At 42.5% G+C, this 16253-nt stretch overlaps 1 protein-coding gene across 3 annotated transcripts in view; it reads left to right on the top strand.

The window, feature by feature from the left end:
• Positions 1–1644: 1644 nt before the first annotated feature.
• Positions 1645–16253, top strand: part of mapk11 (mitogen-activated protein kinase 11) — a 56367-nt gene continuing 41758 nt past the window's right edge. For 2 of the 3 annotated variants that reach the window (XM_020619205.1, XM_020619204.1), the window contains exon 1: positions 1645–2075. In XM_020619205.1, coding sequence (XP_020474861.1) covers positions 1963–2075 — 113 coding nt within the window. In that variant the 5' untranslated portion in view covers positions 1645–1962. The remainder of the gene's footprint in view (positions 2076–16253) is intronic. The other variant, XM_020619203.1, reaches the window with a different exon arrangement.

Below are 16253 nucleotides of genomic sequence, written 5' to 3'. Positions count from 1 at the left end.
TTGATATATGTTATGGACTCTCTAGAAAAACGGTACCGCTCAAATAAAAATACATGGGGATATGACAAAAAATCAACTCGTGGCCTCAAAATCCTCTCCCGACGTAAATTCAGTTCCCTGCGAATTAATACAAACTCCTCATCTACAGGATCCTCTATAAATGGACATGCCATTTTGGTCTCTGTGTGACGGAAACATGTGCAATCTATGAATGTACTGAAAGATTAAATGAGGTAGGCCTATTTAAACACCTTTCACTTTAAAAGGGGGCGGAGACCGGAGGAAACTCTGGGTTTCCCGTACAAAACCTGCTCCCAATCAGGTTAGGTTCACAGAGTAAGTTGCCATAGTAATTGACTCTGAGTTTAGATTACCTCTCTTTTTGAAACGGGTTTAACTTACCCCGCTTTCACGGGTTTAAGTTACCTTCGTTTCTGGAACCGAAAACTCCGAGTTTTCCTCATTTTGGGGTTAACAAACTCAGAGTTTCAACAAAACCTCCTTCTTGAAACGGGCCCCAGCTGCCTATCTAGGAGATAACTATGAAGGCCACATACCTATGATACATTTCTGATTGGTTCCAGCTAGTGGGCGATAGTTGACTGATGTTATACAAAATCTGTCCGTAACCTCACTCTTTGCACTGAGTGTGCGACCTCTTGATCAAGACACTGGCATTGGATCTCTGCAGGAGTGGTAACATTTGTTGTTGTATCCAGCACACCATGAGGGGCACACATAACCCACACCGAGAAAACCTATTATACTTTTTATCCTATAATAATGTTTATCAAGCAGGAGCATGTACACTGTTTTTCCATAACACCTATGGTCAGCCACATACTTGGTGAAATCTATTCTCCCTTCTGCTCTAAACAATACCACAGTGTTGGTTTGTACCAGCTGGTTGAATTTACATCTGCCAATGTAACAGCAGTGTCAGGTGTGAACCCTGCAGTCCTGTGATTTACAAAACCTAACTCTCTAGCTTGATGGTCAGTCAGCCCCTCATGTAGGAGGTGTGATAGACAGATGGAGAAGCATGTCATGTCAGAGTTTTCATTAATGTACAACTGGCATCTTTTCTTGGATAAAATTTCACATTCCAATAGAATACCCAGTCTCCTCTTTACATTTCCACCACCAATAGGATTCCTCACAATCTGCACAACCAGTGCCAGAGACTCATCAATCATAATTGCTAAATTGGACTGTACAAGATTCTCCAGCAAGCCTGCCCATCCATTCCCATGAAAAACCCTACTTTTATTGCAGATTGTAAAATATTGTGCACAAAACAGCATGGGTGTTGGACAGCTGCAGGCCATAAAAACCCAGAACCTAAGTGCAAAAATATCTGACGTCAGCTGTCACAAATTATCCTTGCACTTCAATTAACGGAACTGGTATTTTTATACTCTCTGGTGTGGTAACTTTTGGTAACATTAATCCCAGCACTCACAGCATGTAAAATCCACTCTTTAGCTATGTGCAAATTTTTAATCTCTTTTAATTACAAGACCTGGAAAAAATTGCTTTATGAGTCTGTTTACAGCTGCAAAAGCCAGTTGTCTTTAAATTCAAAGTGAGGTAAACCCACTGTGTCTGTCATTTTAACCTGTTTTGAAGTACTTCTGCTCCCTAGTGGCCAGAAATTTATTAATACAGCATTAATTAAAAGCCTATAATTACTTTCCTGAGACAGGGTAGCAGTTTGTGTGTAGCCCACGTGCATACAATATAATATATGTCAATCTATCTCACTTTCTGACAATGTAGTCATGGGGTGGGGTGAACAAGCAGCGAGACAGTAGACAGCGCGGAATGTGGAAGCAGTAACAAGAACAGCTCGCATAGCAGTCGGTGGGCCGTCCGTTTCCGTCCACCGTTTTCATCAGTTAATCTCCATTATCCCACCTTAGCCTTTGCTCTCTGCTTTTTTTCTGTCGCCGGCTCGGAGAGATGTCCGCCAGATCTGGATTTTACCAGCAGGAGCTCAACAAGACTGTGTGGGAGGTTCCGGAGCGGTACCAGAACCTGACGCCGGTGGGCTCTGGAGCCTACGGCTCGGTGTGGTGAGTAGCCTAAATGTGAATGGAGGGGCGAGGCTGTATGGCCACAACAGTTACCGTATATTGGTCATGATACCTGAGCATAGCGATGCGTAGGCTAAACGTGCTACAGAATGAAGCAGCTTCTGGAAACTGATTATGGGGGTTTGTTTTCGTTGCTATTGCCGGGACACAACACCAGCGCATTAGGTTATCATCCCCAAACCTTCGTAACTACGGGGTCAGTATTTGTGGACAAACAAAATTGAGAATATTTTTGTTTCAGTGGGCAGTTCAATAAGAATCCTTTATGTAGCAGCTGTTCCTAGTCTTACCCTAGAAAGAAACAGCAGGTCTGTAGGACTTGGTTTTTAACCCACAACTCTGCTCCTTTATGGGTGGCATGAGACAGTATTCACACAGGAATCCAGAATCCTAAAGGTACATGCCAGGGGCGTTGCTAGGCAAAGCTCTACTGGGGCACAGGCCCCCATTACTCAAATCGCACAATTGTTTTTTTTTTAATGTTCTTAAATGTTTTCTGCATGAATAAATTTGCTGTGAACTTCCCTTGCTTAGAACACTATTCCACTGCCTGCTACTACTACTGCTGCTGCTAAAGGTAAAATGTAGACATAATAAGCTTTATGAAAATATGTACTTCAACATACATTAAGAACATTCTCTGCATGATTTTATAGCACAAAGGTGTTAGGATTTACGGGTGAGGTAGAACCCAAGGTGCAGACACAAGAACCAAGGAGTTGCTTGGACTTTTTAATAACAGGGTGAAACAGGACCAGGGCAAAAAACATGAGGGTCAACCTGACAAGTAAAGAACGTGGACAGAAACTTACAACAGTTCAGTCAGAGAGCAAGGCAAAAAGAACTCAAAACCACAAAAAACGCAAACAAACCTAAAAGCACAAACTGAAAATCCACAACGGACGCGAATGGGCAGGGTGTGGTGAGTGGAAAGTGTCAAACAGATGACAGGGGCAACAAGGTGTGGAGACAAAATGAACCAGCAACCTGACTGATGAATGGAAGGAGGATATATAGACAGGAGACCAGAGGATAACGAGCAGCGGGTGGAAACCATGAATGGTGATTGTGAACCGGGGTAAAGCTGGGGCAGGTAAGCCAACATAAGACAGGAAGTCTAACTAAAAATAAAAGCACAAAACAGGAAGCAGGACACAAACCACAACGGATTGTAGAAAAATGAATAACTTCATCACACCTGTCACCACTCAAGAGTCCAAATTGTAACAGTCCAAAGTTTGCAGGGACTAGAAACCAAACAAGAAGCATCTTAGAGAACGTACAAGAGCAATACAAACAGGCAGGGTGTGATGAGCAGACCTGATAAAAGGTCTGGCCCTGTATTGGGGATCTCTTTGCATTCTTCTGCATTTTACAATAACTTAGCTAATTGTCAAGCAGCCCCAGTTTGATTTGTTAAACTTAAACTTTCACAACAAATCAATCTATCAACAAATCATTAATTTAAAGAAAAACATTCTCTTTTTTGGTAACTCATAAGGCTGCATAACATAATGCTCCAGTTTCTTCAAAATTTTATTGTGCAGTGGATGGCTGCGCCACACACCTGTCTCCACAGACACGGACAGCTTCCTCCGCATTTTCCCTTCCTGCCTCAAATTCAACTGTTTGTTAAAAATGCATAAAACAAACATCATTTGAACAGTGTGAAAGAGCATCGCATATTATGTCATAGGCTATTCATTCAATGCAGTCCAATGTTAACATAAACTGCTATGTGTGTGTCATGGTTTGGCATTACTTCCTGTTCTGAGAGCTTTTATTTTGGTTTCTTCCTGCTCTCCGTCACCTGCCCCAGCTTTACCTCAGTTCTCAATCACTGTTCATGGTTTGCATCAATTACTCATTATCTCCCAGTCTACAGCCCATAAATACCTCTCCCTTTCCCTCAGTCACTGGCTGGTCTATTGAAGATACTGATGATACTCACTCTGTTCACGATGCTCACCACACCCGGCCTTTCTTGTCCTGTTCTTCGGCACTGATCCTTTGCACTGACGGCGCTGTCATAATTCCAGTCCTATCTCTTCTCTGAACTGTCTTGGTGCTGAGCTCCTGTATCTCCTGCGCCGCTGTCACACTTCTGTCCTGGACTACATGCTGTGTCCCAGCGACACTGGCACACGTCAGCCTTAAATTAATCTACTGCCAGTGAGTTCTTGAATCTTCAGCGACTCTGTCACACTCCTGTCCCGCACTACGTGCTGTGTACCAACTACGGTGCCACACGTCAGCCTTAACCTACTGCCTGTGAGTTCCTGAATCTCCAGCGTCACGGTCGTGACTCTCCTGTCTGCTTGACTCCACCTGTGTGTTCTCAATACTCCAGCTGCCCTGACCACTCTCCTGCCTGCATGTCTCACCTGTGTAATCTTGATATTCCAGCTACCTCGACCACTCTCCTGCCTGTCTCCGCTATGTGTTCCTGACCAGGCAGCTCCACCTAACTCTTTCCTGCCTGTCGGACTCACCTGAGGGCTCCCGGCACCATAGCTACACCTTGGTTATTTGTACCCTATTTATTTAATAAAAACATTTTAAGCCCCCTTCCTAGTCTGGTCTGCATTTTGGGTCCTAGACCAGTAAGAGATAAATAACAGTGTGATGTATTATGACTGTTTTAAGAGTAGTCCAACTGATTATACGCATTGATGAACAGAGCTCTAATTTACTTCACATTCAACATCCATGCCTGGTGACTTACTAGATAGCTAAGTTATTGTTATCTTGTTTACCAACTACAGCCTGGTCTCATTTCTCTCACCCTCTTCTCTCTGAACATTTTCCCTGTCTCAGCCTCTAAAGAATTTTCTTATGTGCAACTACAGGAGTCAATAATGTTTGAGTCAAAAAGAGACCATTGATATGATTCAAAAACTGTATTTAATTTCACTTCAATAAAATTTTATTTGTATAGCACCAAATCACAACAAAAGTCATCTCAGGACACTTTACAAAGTAAAGTCTAGAGCTTACTGTTATTATTATTATTATAGAGGAAAAACCCAACAAATCCCCCTTGAGCAAGCACTTGGCAACTGTGTGGAGGAAAAACTCCCTTGGAAAAAACCTCCAACAGAGAAGCATCAAGACAACCAATGCAACAACAAACAATCACTAAATAATTTTCTCATTCCTATCTACAGGAGTCAGTAATGTTTTAGTCAAAATAAGGCTATTGATATTATTCACAAAATAATTTAGTCTCGTCACATACCTCAGTTCATTCCTTTCTTTTGTTTCATGTGCCAATACATGGATTGCTGTGTGTGCTGCGGTGCACCAGCACAAACCCTGAGCACTGCACCTCAACTTGTATTTTGCTTTGACATTCTGATTTAGAACAACTAATCAGTTCTTTTACCATTATTATCAAACAAAATTAACCCACTGCCAATATAGGAGCTTGTTAAACCTTGAATGTGTAATTTTATTGGGGAACAGCTGATCAGTACAGGGCCACTCCAGTAAAAGAGGTCTAACAACGCCTATGGTGCATGCCACATCTGGAAAGGGAAACCCAGGCACAGCTGCTCTCATTGCAGAACACAGTGCAAGTCTGAAACATTGAAGCCTACAGTAGGTGAGTGCACCCTAATTTAGCATATTCCTAGCTGTCACATCTGCTGCTGGCACCTCTGCTTCCTCACATGTCGGCAACTGGACTAGGCGAAGAGACATGCCCAGTGCAGCTGTTACTAATCTGCCCAGCTCCACTTAAGATAGGCATGGGCGTGTTCTCGTCGCCAGATTGTTATGTTCGCTCCTGAACAGATCCAGGCTCCTCTTCGCAATTGTATGCAGACCTTCTTCCCATGCTCCTGTTTCTAAGCTGGCTTCCTGCTTCGTCTCTCCAGCCAGTACCTGCCTTCCCCTGCTCTGCTTCTACTTTGTTTCTTCAGGCAGAACCTGCCTTGCACTGCTCCGCATCTACTTCGATTCTCCAGCCAGAACCTGCCTTGCACTGCTCCACATCTACTTCATCTCTCCAGCCAGAACCTGGGTCTTCTGTCTCCAGGCCTTTGGCTTATAACACTAGCATACACCTGCACACCCACCCTCCTCCCTTGTATGGATACAGACACTTCCAATCATTTTTATTCAGTCTGTATCAGTTGGGGGGATAGCGTTGCCATGATAATATGTCATGATGATAGCCACCTCAGACAATCAATATTAATTAAGCTGTAATAGCAGGCTAATGGTTACTTAAGGAAATGCTGACAGAATGGTTTGTGTGTTCATGTGACAGATCCCAATCCCCAAGGACAACTACATTTCAAGATGTGAATAAGATGTTAAAGCTGCTTTGTACACTCTTGCAGGTTGCCAGCTTCATAATGGCAGTGAGAAGTAACTATTAAGCCTGAGAACTGATCCTGGCAACTGGGCCAAAGCAACAAAGAATTGACAGAAACTTCTAAAATCTTCTAAAGAACAGTTGACTCATGCATATTTCCACTGATCCGTTCCAAATTACAATGACAAAAATCAACATTTTTGAGTCAGTTGTAAGTTATAAAATCGTACAAATACAATTCCAAATCCTGTGGTGTTCTGTACTAAAAGAAAGAGAGAGGCAAATTTGTTGGTGAGTCCATATTTCTCCAGATGGAAACTGACTCTGCTGTTTAAAAGACAATTTGGAATTGGTTGTTAAAATTTGATTAATAATTTTCTGTTTCTTTTTTGTCTATGAATAAGTGTCTGTAATTGCATGGGCAGGGGCCAAGGGGTGCCCAGCAGTGGCACTGGCCACTCCTAGAATCTGATTAGCTACTCCTTGTGCCACGCCTGGCAGAGTCACAGTGTGATCCTTGTCAGTATGAATGAAAAACAAAAACAACTAAAGAAATGCATTTTCTGAAGAAAATGCGTATGGATGCTGAGTGCTGAACGATTGCCCTGAAAATGCTGAATATTTTGACATCTGAATGGTTTGGCTAGCTGAAAGTATGCTGAAGTAGAATTTTACCATTTATTTGAATGTCGTTGAGGAGCTGAACATTTTGATAGGTGAAAGTAGAATTTCCCCATTCATTTGAATTGCGCAAGATTTTCAGAATAAAGCTAAATATTTCAAAAGTATGAAGTTTAGAAAAATTCTGAAGAGAAGTATGAATGTCCTTGAAGAGCTGAACATTTTGATAGCTGAAATAGCTGAAAGTGTGCTGAAGACAAATTTTCCCATTTATTTGAATGGGTCAAGATTTTCAAAATAAAGCTAAATATTTCAAGAGTATGAAGTTTAGAAAAATTCTGGAGAGAATTATGAATGTCCTTGAAGAGCTGAACATTTTGATAGTTGAAATTATGCTGAAGTAGAATTTTCCCATTCATTTGAATGGAGCAAGATTTTCAAAATAAAGCAAAATATTTTAAAAGTATGAAGTTTAGAAAACCTCTGATTAGAAGCACCAATGTCCTTGAAGAGCTGAACATTTTGACAGCTGAAATTATGCTGAAGTAGAATTTTCCCATTCATTTGAATGGGGCAAGATTTTCAAAATAAAGCTAAATATTTCAAAAGTATGAAGTTTAGAAAAATTCTGAATAGAAGCATGAATGTCCTTGAAGAGCTAAACATTTTGATAGCTGAAATTATGCTGAAGTAGAATTTTCCCATTTTCAGCAAGATTTTCAAAATAAAGCTAAATATTTTAAAAGTATGAAGTTTAGAAAACCTCTGAATAGAAGCATGAATGTCCTTGAAGAGCTGAACATTTTGACAGCTGAAATTATGCTGAAGTAGAATTTTCCCATTCATTTGAATTGAGCAAGATTTTCAAAATAAAGCTAAATATTTTAAAAGTATGAAGTTTAGAAAAATTCTGAATAGAAGCATGAATGTCCTTGAAGAGCTGAACATGTTGATACCTGAACTGTTTTTTATGGTGCTTTATAATTGATATTGGTCAAATTAGTTTTGTTTTATAGCATGCATGCATTATGATATTTGCATTCACTTCTCTGATTGTGTTGTAGAGTACATGTTTTGCCTCAGTGATTAGGAACCACTGTGCAGTAGCGATGATCCCTGGCCAGAAGTAAATAAGGACCACAGCCAAAGTTAGCTAAAGAAAGTAGTATGTGTCTCATTTCTACACAAAATAAACAATTTTATAATTATTAATACATGGTTTATTATTTCAGAATCAGAATCTGCTTTATTTGCCAGGTGTGTCTGACACATGAGGAATTTGACTTTGGTACATTGGCTCTCATTGTGTATGTACATATCCATATGCAAGGGGCAAGTAAATAGTAAACAAACATAAGGCTGTGTAATATAACAAAATAAGCAGTATTAATAAGCAACAAACAGTGCAAACAATGCAAAATAAGCAGTATAAACAGGCAGTAAACAATGCAGTTTTCTTTTGCCACACCCCTCACTGCCCTTGCTTGCATCCTCAGAAAGGAGGTTTTATCCCAACAGCTGACTTTCTGTCAAGTCAGATGATAAATAAATCACTGTCTGAATTGGCAGGAGCATAAGCATAAACTTTATTGTCAAGTATTAGCAAAAATAAAAGGAATTTGACTCCAGCCCAGTGGCCCCTGATGTGCACAGCAATTTAAACAAAATAAATACAAAATATATACAAGTTAAAAGAGCAGCTGACTAGCTGTTCATCAATTTTCTCCAAAGTTTTGACTGTCTGCTGGAGTCTGTTCCTGTCCTGTTTGGTTGCCGAGCAAAACTAGACAGTGATGGAAGAACAGAGGACAGACTTGGTGATTCACATATAGAACTGAATCAGCAGCTCCTGGGGCAGGTTGAACTTTCTGAGCTGATGCAGGAAGTACATCCTCTGCTGCACCTTTTTAATGATGGTTCTGATGTTGGTTATCCACTTCAAGTTCTGAGAGATTGTGGAGTCCAGGACTCCAGACTGAAACAGTGCTGCTGAGTATAGTGAGTGGAGATAGGGTGGGGGAGCTCCTCCTAAAATCCACTATCATCTCCACTGTCTTCCATGTGTTCAGCTTCAGGTTGTTATGTCCACACCACAGGGCCAGCTGTTCAACCTCCCATCTGTAGGCCGACTCGTCACCATCATGAATGAGGCCGATGACTGTCATCTGCAAACTTCAGGATTTTTACAGAGAGGTCTCTTGAGGTGCAGTCATTGGTATAGAGGGAGAACAACAGCGGGGAGAGCACACATCCCTGCGGGGCACCTCTGCTGATTGACCGGGTGCTGGATGTGGTTTTCCCCAGTCTCACCTGCTGCTTCCTGTCCGTCAGAAAGCTGATGATCCACTGGAAAGTGGGGACAGGCACAGTGAGCTGGGTATATTTGGAGTAGAGGATGTCTGGGATGATGGTGTTAAATGCAGAACTGAAGTTCACAAATAGGGTCTGAGCATAGGTCCCTGGTGAGTCTAGATGTTGCAGGATGTAATGCAGTACCATATTGACTGCATCATCCACTGACCTATTTGGTAAGAAGACTGCAGGGAATCCAGCCAGGGGTCTATGATTGTCTTCAGGTGGGTCAGTACCAGTCTCTCAAAACACTTCATGACTGCAGGTGTCAGGGTGACATTCAGTTCCCTGATGGAGGATTTCTTGGGAACTGGTATGATGGTGGAGCTTTTAAAACAGGAGGAAACTACACAAAGCTCCAGTGATCTATTGAAGAGCTGTGTGAAGATCGGAGCCAACTGGTCGGCACAGACTTTCAGACAGGAGGGGGCCATACTGTCTGGGCCTGGTGCCTTACTGATCCTTTGTTTTCTTAAAAGGCAAGACACATCTCTTTCACAGATCCTCAGAGGAGGTGGGCTGATGGGGGGAGAGGCAGTCCTAGAGGAAGCAGCTACTGGTTGTGGGTCCAAGATGAGGTGAGAGAGAGATGTGTAGAGTTCTGCCTCTCAAACCTATAATAAAACTTATTCAGCTTGTCAGCCAATTGATAGCTCTCCACAGTGGGGTGGGCAGCCTTATCAGGGATCGAGTCGTTGAGCCATGTTTCCACAAAGCATAATGCCGCAGAATGTGAAAAATCCGAGTTAGTCCGATTGACAAACAGCAGTTTGTCCTTTTTGTTAGTTAGGGAACGGAGATTAGCTAGCTGTATGGCCGGGAGTGGCGTTTGGTACGCCCGCCGTCATAGTCTTACGAGGGCGCAGGCCCTTCTCCCCCTCCAGTGTCTCCTCCAGATCCCCAAAACAGCTGCTGCTCAACCAGCTAAAATGTTCAAACAGCTTCCACCATTGATGACAACCGGGGGCGGAATGTCCAAACTGAGCTGTCAGATGTTCAGAAGCTTGTCCCTAGTAAAAGTAATCTGGGCAGGGTTGCAGAAAGCCAACAAGAACAACAACAAAAACACACAGGAGCGCATGTCTGAGGCAGCCCTGGTCAGCGCCATAGCTCGCCAATGACCTATGGAGATAGGATGTGCTTGTCTGCTGGAACTTCACTTTATGATTTGGCCTTTTATAGGAGTATTTTATTCAAAAATAGAGTATTGCAGCTTCAATCTTCTGCTAAAACTAGAAGAGGTTTCATAATAGCATAACAATGATTTCATAATAGGAATATTAATAGGGCTATACTGAGTATGAAGTCAGGGTTAGAGTTGCGAGTGGAGTTTCTTGATTCTCCTTTGATGACAAAACAGTGCTGACCAGTGATCAGTGTGTTTCCCAGTATCCCTTCATCAGTACTGCCCATATGAGTATATATTGTTGCTAGCTTATCTATTTCAACTGCTTGTCCATTACTTTAGCAGATTTTATCTTTCTTTTTTCATCATTTTAGCCACAACTTTTAGCTAACTCATGTGATTGTTGTCTGTTCTTTTGGATACTAGTTTGCACTCTCAAGCTGTAATTCAACTGTTTCCTACCAAAGGGGAAGTGATGTGTTTAATGTGTCTGGTTTGTTTTAGAAGAAGAACATAAAGCAGCAGACAATGATTTGGTGATTAATAAGTGTTTTTCTTCTCCCATCTTATGGACTGCACATTGTAACCTCTTATATTACCCAAGGCTCCATGTCTATGGACAGACCATGACAGAATGCTGGTGAATGGCTAGAGTTGAGTAAAAATAGTTCTTAAATGAGACACACACACACATACACAAACTACATTCCTCCACATATTGACATAACTGACATGACCATCCTGTATTGTTACAGCTGTGATCTTCAGCCGTTGTCAGTGACTTTCTTAGCAAACTTAGCAAATGGCTGGGTGATGGGAGTTTAGAATATGATGTGTGTGTCATGATGGGGGTGGTGGTGGTGGTGTGGGGTGTTAGAATAGTCTCAGAGTTTACCTGTGTGGATGCATCATTTATGTCAAACAGCTGCTTGTTCTGTCAATAAACCCTCCTGGGAGTCCACATCTTATTTTAAGGATCTGACAAGCTCATAATCCATTACAGCTAAAGATGAAGAATTTATCTTGTAAAGAATTAATATAGAGAAATTATAGAGCTGAAAACCAGATGCAAGAGAGAAGTATCTTAAATACAAAGCCTAGCTAATAAATTAACATACAGTGCCTCTTGAGTTTTGATTAGACATGACATGAAAACTTTGGAGGAGTGAACACTGTCACATCCTCACATGAACTTTTGGACTCTTTCTCCTGTCTCTCTTATGAACTTTGGATTTACCTGTCTTCTTCTTGGATCTTTGGTTTGTTACCTTGGGTTTTTGGAGTTTAGTTTTGTGTGCTTTAGTTTATTATTTATTTATTATTCAGCTCATTGAATTGTTTTGTTGTAGTGCTCTGTAGTTATTTTGTTATGCTTGTTAGGTTGAGTTCCTGGAGTTGTATTGTTTGTCTCTCAATCTAGTATCAATTATATTAAATCTACTAAATGCTATTTCTCAGTCTGTGTCTGCATTTTGGGTCCTTCCCTAGCCCAAGCCCTGAAAGTATGAATCAGCCAACAGAGAACGCAACAGACTACACAGTTGCTTGTTATGACTTGAACATATTCTCACCATCGCAGACCCTTGGCAGCAGCTAGAAATGTGTGCCAAGATTGGGAACCTTTATTGATGTCACCCCTGGTTGATGGTAACACCAGGAGTGCCACAATTGTTGGCTCAGGTGGCCTCTATTGAAACCAGAATAAGAAAAAGTTGCAAAGATTGGTCATCCAAGGATCCTCAGTCCAAGCCTGGTGTGAGCAACACCTTTAAGTGCCTGTTTTCAACTCTAAGCTCCTGACACCTGACCATCAGCCACTTTCAGTCAATCAATTTTGGGATGGGATCACGTTGAGCCCAGCTGAAGCCAAAAACATCCAGACACAGCTGAAGGCTCAGCTGGAGCACCCCTTTCCCCTTATGTTTTCAACTACATGAACGGTGTGGTATCTGGGTTCCATGCTTGTAGCAGCCTGGCTCCTCAGCCCCATAGCACTACCAATCCACAGCTTGCCACCCTCTCCATTAATTTTGATGGAGAGTCTTTAACTCCTTCCCCTGAGATTAAATAGGACCATCCTGCTTCTGACCCTGACTCTCACCATTTTGGGGAACTAGGCTAGCCGTTTGTCCTGGAGGTCTTGGGAAAAAGAAAACCAAGAAGAAGGGTTGCCCACAGACAATCCCTTCTTATCAGCCTGTTCCCGAGCTGCAGCATCAGACTGTTCCTGAGCCGCAGCATCAGTGTTTTCCCGAGCTGCAGTCTGTTTCCAGGAGGACAGGCTGGGGACATAGATGGCAAACAATACATGGTCAGCCATGCTCCACTCCAGCACAACCTCTCTGTTCTCTGAGCAGAGCTCAGTCACTTCCTTCTAGTGTGATGGTGCTAAATTCCCCTCTGATGAAGCTGGTGTGCCGGCGAGAATGTCCCTGCTGATGTTGCTGTTTATTGGTGTGCTGACAAAGACATCCCCACCAAGGCTTCTGCTCTCCAGTGTGCCAACTAGAACGCCCACACTGGGGCTTCTGCTCCTGTCCCACAGTGGGTCAGAGAGAACCCTGACACAAACTTTTTAGTTTCTGTTTCTGAGTGGATGGCATGCCTGCCAACACCAGCCTGGTCCCTCAGAGTGTCTGCAAAAATGTCCCCAGTGTAGCAGCTGTTCATTGGTGTGCCGATGAAAATGTCCTCGCTGAGGCTCCAGTTCCTCAGTGTGCTAACAAAAATGCTCCTGCTGAGGCTTCTGTTCCTGTTCCTAAGCGGGTCAGCGAGGGTGCTGACGCTGCCTCTGTTCCTGTTCCTGAGCAGGTTGGTTTGGATGCTGATGCCACCTCTGTTCCTGTTTCTGAGCGGGTCAGCATGGATGCTGCCACTGAGTGGGTTGACACCCCTGAAATCTTCGTTCTGGAGTGGGTCGACACCACCGCTGCTCCTGTTCCAGAGCAGGGAAGCAAGGGTGCCAACACCACATCTGCACCTGTTCCCGAGTGGGTCAGCGAGGGTGCTGATGCCACCTCTGTTCCTGTTCCTGAGCAGCTTGCTGAGATGCATACACGGCCTTTAATCCTGTTCCCACGTGGGTTGACACCACCACCAATGCCGTCCCTGGTCCTGTTCCTGAGCAGGTCAACGCCACTGCCATTTCTATTCCTGAGTGGGTCAACGCCACCTCTGATCCTGTTTCCGAGCAGGTCAGCAGAGATGTCGATGCCGCCTTCACTCCTGTTCCTAAGCTGGTCATTAGAGGATGTTGGTGCTGCCTCCACTCCTGTTCCCGAGCAGATCTGCAAGGACAATGATGCTGCCTTCGCTCCTGTTCCTGAGCAGGTCAGCATGGATGCTGATGCTGTCTCTGGCCCTGTTCCTGAGTGGATCGATGCTGCACCTGCTCCAGTTCCCCAGCAGGTCGTCTCCACTTCAGATTCTGTCCCCGAGGGGGCCGACTGCCTCATGGTCTCATCTGCTCTGGCCTCCGAATGGGTCCACAATGACTTCCCCATAGTTTCTGCCCCCAGAGAGTTCACATATGCCACCACATCTGTTCCTGTTCCTCAGCGGATTAACATGGCCATACCACCTCTGATCCTGTCCCTCAGTGGGTTGACGACTTTGACGCCACTTCTGTTCCTGCACCCCAGTCAGTCGATGACTGCATTGCCACCTCTGCATCTGTTCCTGAGGAGATCCAGAGCTCCAACACTGCCCCTGCTCCTGTGCCATGCTGGGTTAATGAGGATGCCACTATCCCACTGTCTGTGTCCCAATGGGTCGATGGAGACACCACCTCAGCTCCTGAGTCCCGGTGGGTCGATGATGACACCATCGTTCTAGTGCCTGACTCCCAGTGGGTCCATGATGACACCACCATTCTAGTGCCTGAGTCCCAGTGGGTTGTGGGCGACATGACCGCTGCCTGCCTAACTGTTCCTCTAATTGCAGAAAATTGGATGCAGTGTCATGCAGGAATCACCCCATGGATAACAATCTATAGGATAAATTATGATTTCCACTCTGTAATTGAAAGAGTCAATATCCTCCCCCATTCAAAATCTATGCAAAATGTACACAGACACAGTTTCCCTTGGTGGATAAACTGTATACCTGAATCAGCTTACTTTAAATATTGACTACACCTCTTTTCCTTTTTGGAACTGGCTGCTGTCCTGGCTGGAGCATGCAGATGGCAGCAGGCGATTATAAGACAGAGAGCCTCATGGATGCACTATGTAACAGTGCTGTTTAATCAAGCATGTAAGCATTATAGGTCAGCATGAAATGATACAGCAATATTTACAGTGAGCGTCATACTGTAGAAAAAACAGGAGACATGCATCATTTAGTCAGTGCATCTACTCTGTATCAAGGTGAGCATACACTTTACCTGTTGTGAACTAAAAAAACATCTCATTTATTAAGCTGCTAGAGGTCATGGAAAAAGATATTATGGGTTCCTCACATCACTTTAAGAAAACCTCTCGATTACAGAGTAATTTGGATTTATTTTCCATAGACAGATGGTGTCTATGGAAACATCCCAGTAAAATAAAACCAGACCAGAGACTATTTAACACAATGATAACATAATGTCTAGGTTGTGTTTCTGGTCCTGCATGGGACCCTTTTATACTTTTATTTTTATTCACTGAGAAATCCATTGTTCAGGAGTCAGTCACAATGCAATAATGTAGTGAGACATTTGATTTTGAGTAAGCACATGTATCTTAGTTAAGTTTTTCCTCAGTGAAATAAATTCTCACTATACTAAATTTAATGTCTCACTGTCTCTACACTCATCTGAAACTGACAGCTGAATACTACAGCTCAAATATTATGCTGCAGATTTTTCTATCAAACAAGATATTTTATTAAGTATAGGAAAACATATTTTTTGTAATATATCATGAGGGCAGGTTATGGTTTCAGCAGCGGTAAATTCCTTAAATGAACAATATACATTCATAAGAATTTGGGACTTTCCCTTTAAGAGATCAGAAACCTGTCTGATAAATTAATGGTATATAATATACAATATATTCCATGTACCATGCACTGCCCATTTTAAATTTACAGCATAAATCTTTTCAGTGTTAATTTTCACTTTAAATGCACAATTTTTCCAGTCAGTGTTTCACTTCTTCCTTCTTCTGCTTTTGTAGTGCTCTGCAACATTACTCCATTTTCACTTGTTTCCGTCCTGTTTGTTCCGCTCTATAATGGATGTTGGATGGTTGGCATGCCTAAAAGATGCTGGCATCACAAAGACAGCTGTATCAGCAGCAGGGCTCAGTGTTGAACATGTGGAATCAAATCAAATTTATTTATATAGCACTTTAAAACAACATCCAGCTGACCAAAGTATTTTACATGGCAAAATAAAATCACAATGAATAACTAAAATAAAGTAAATAAAATCAGTGCAAATAAACGTAAAACAGCACAATAACAAACACACATAAAATACATTCAATAAATTAAAATTAAATTAAAAGGAGTTAAAAAGTACGGAAGAGTATTAGGGCCACTGTATAAATTTATTTTAAAATTCTGAATCTAATCTCCGAATTCTGACTTTGATCTCAAAATTCTGACTTTTTTTTCTCAGAATTCTGACTTTAATCTCAGAATTCTGACTTTAAACTCAGAATTCTGCTTCTAACCAGGGCCTGGGCCCCCTAGCTCGACACCTGAAGTCGACTGTAAAAAATCTAGGGGTGATGTTTGATGGCGACTTGAG

Source organism: Monopterus albus, unplaced genomic scaffold, assembly GCF_001952655.1.
Source record: "Monopterus albus unplaced genomic scaffold, M_albus_1.0 scaffold216.1, whole genome shotgun sequence".
In the NCBI taxonomy this organism is placed as follows: Eukaryota; Metazoa; Chordata; class Actinopteri; order Synbranchiformes; family Synbranchidae; genus Monopterus; species Monopterus albus.
The sequence above is the reverse complement of the archived record's forward strand: the minus strand, read 5'-3'. Positions and strand labels throughout refer to the sequence as shown.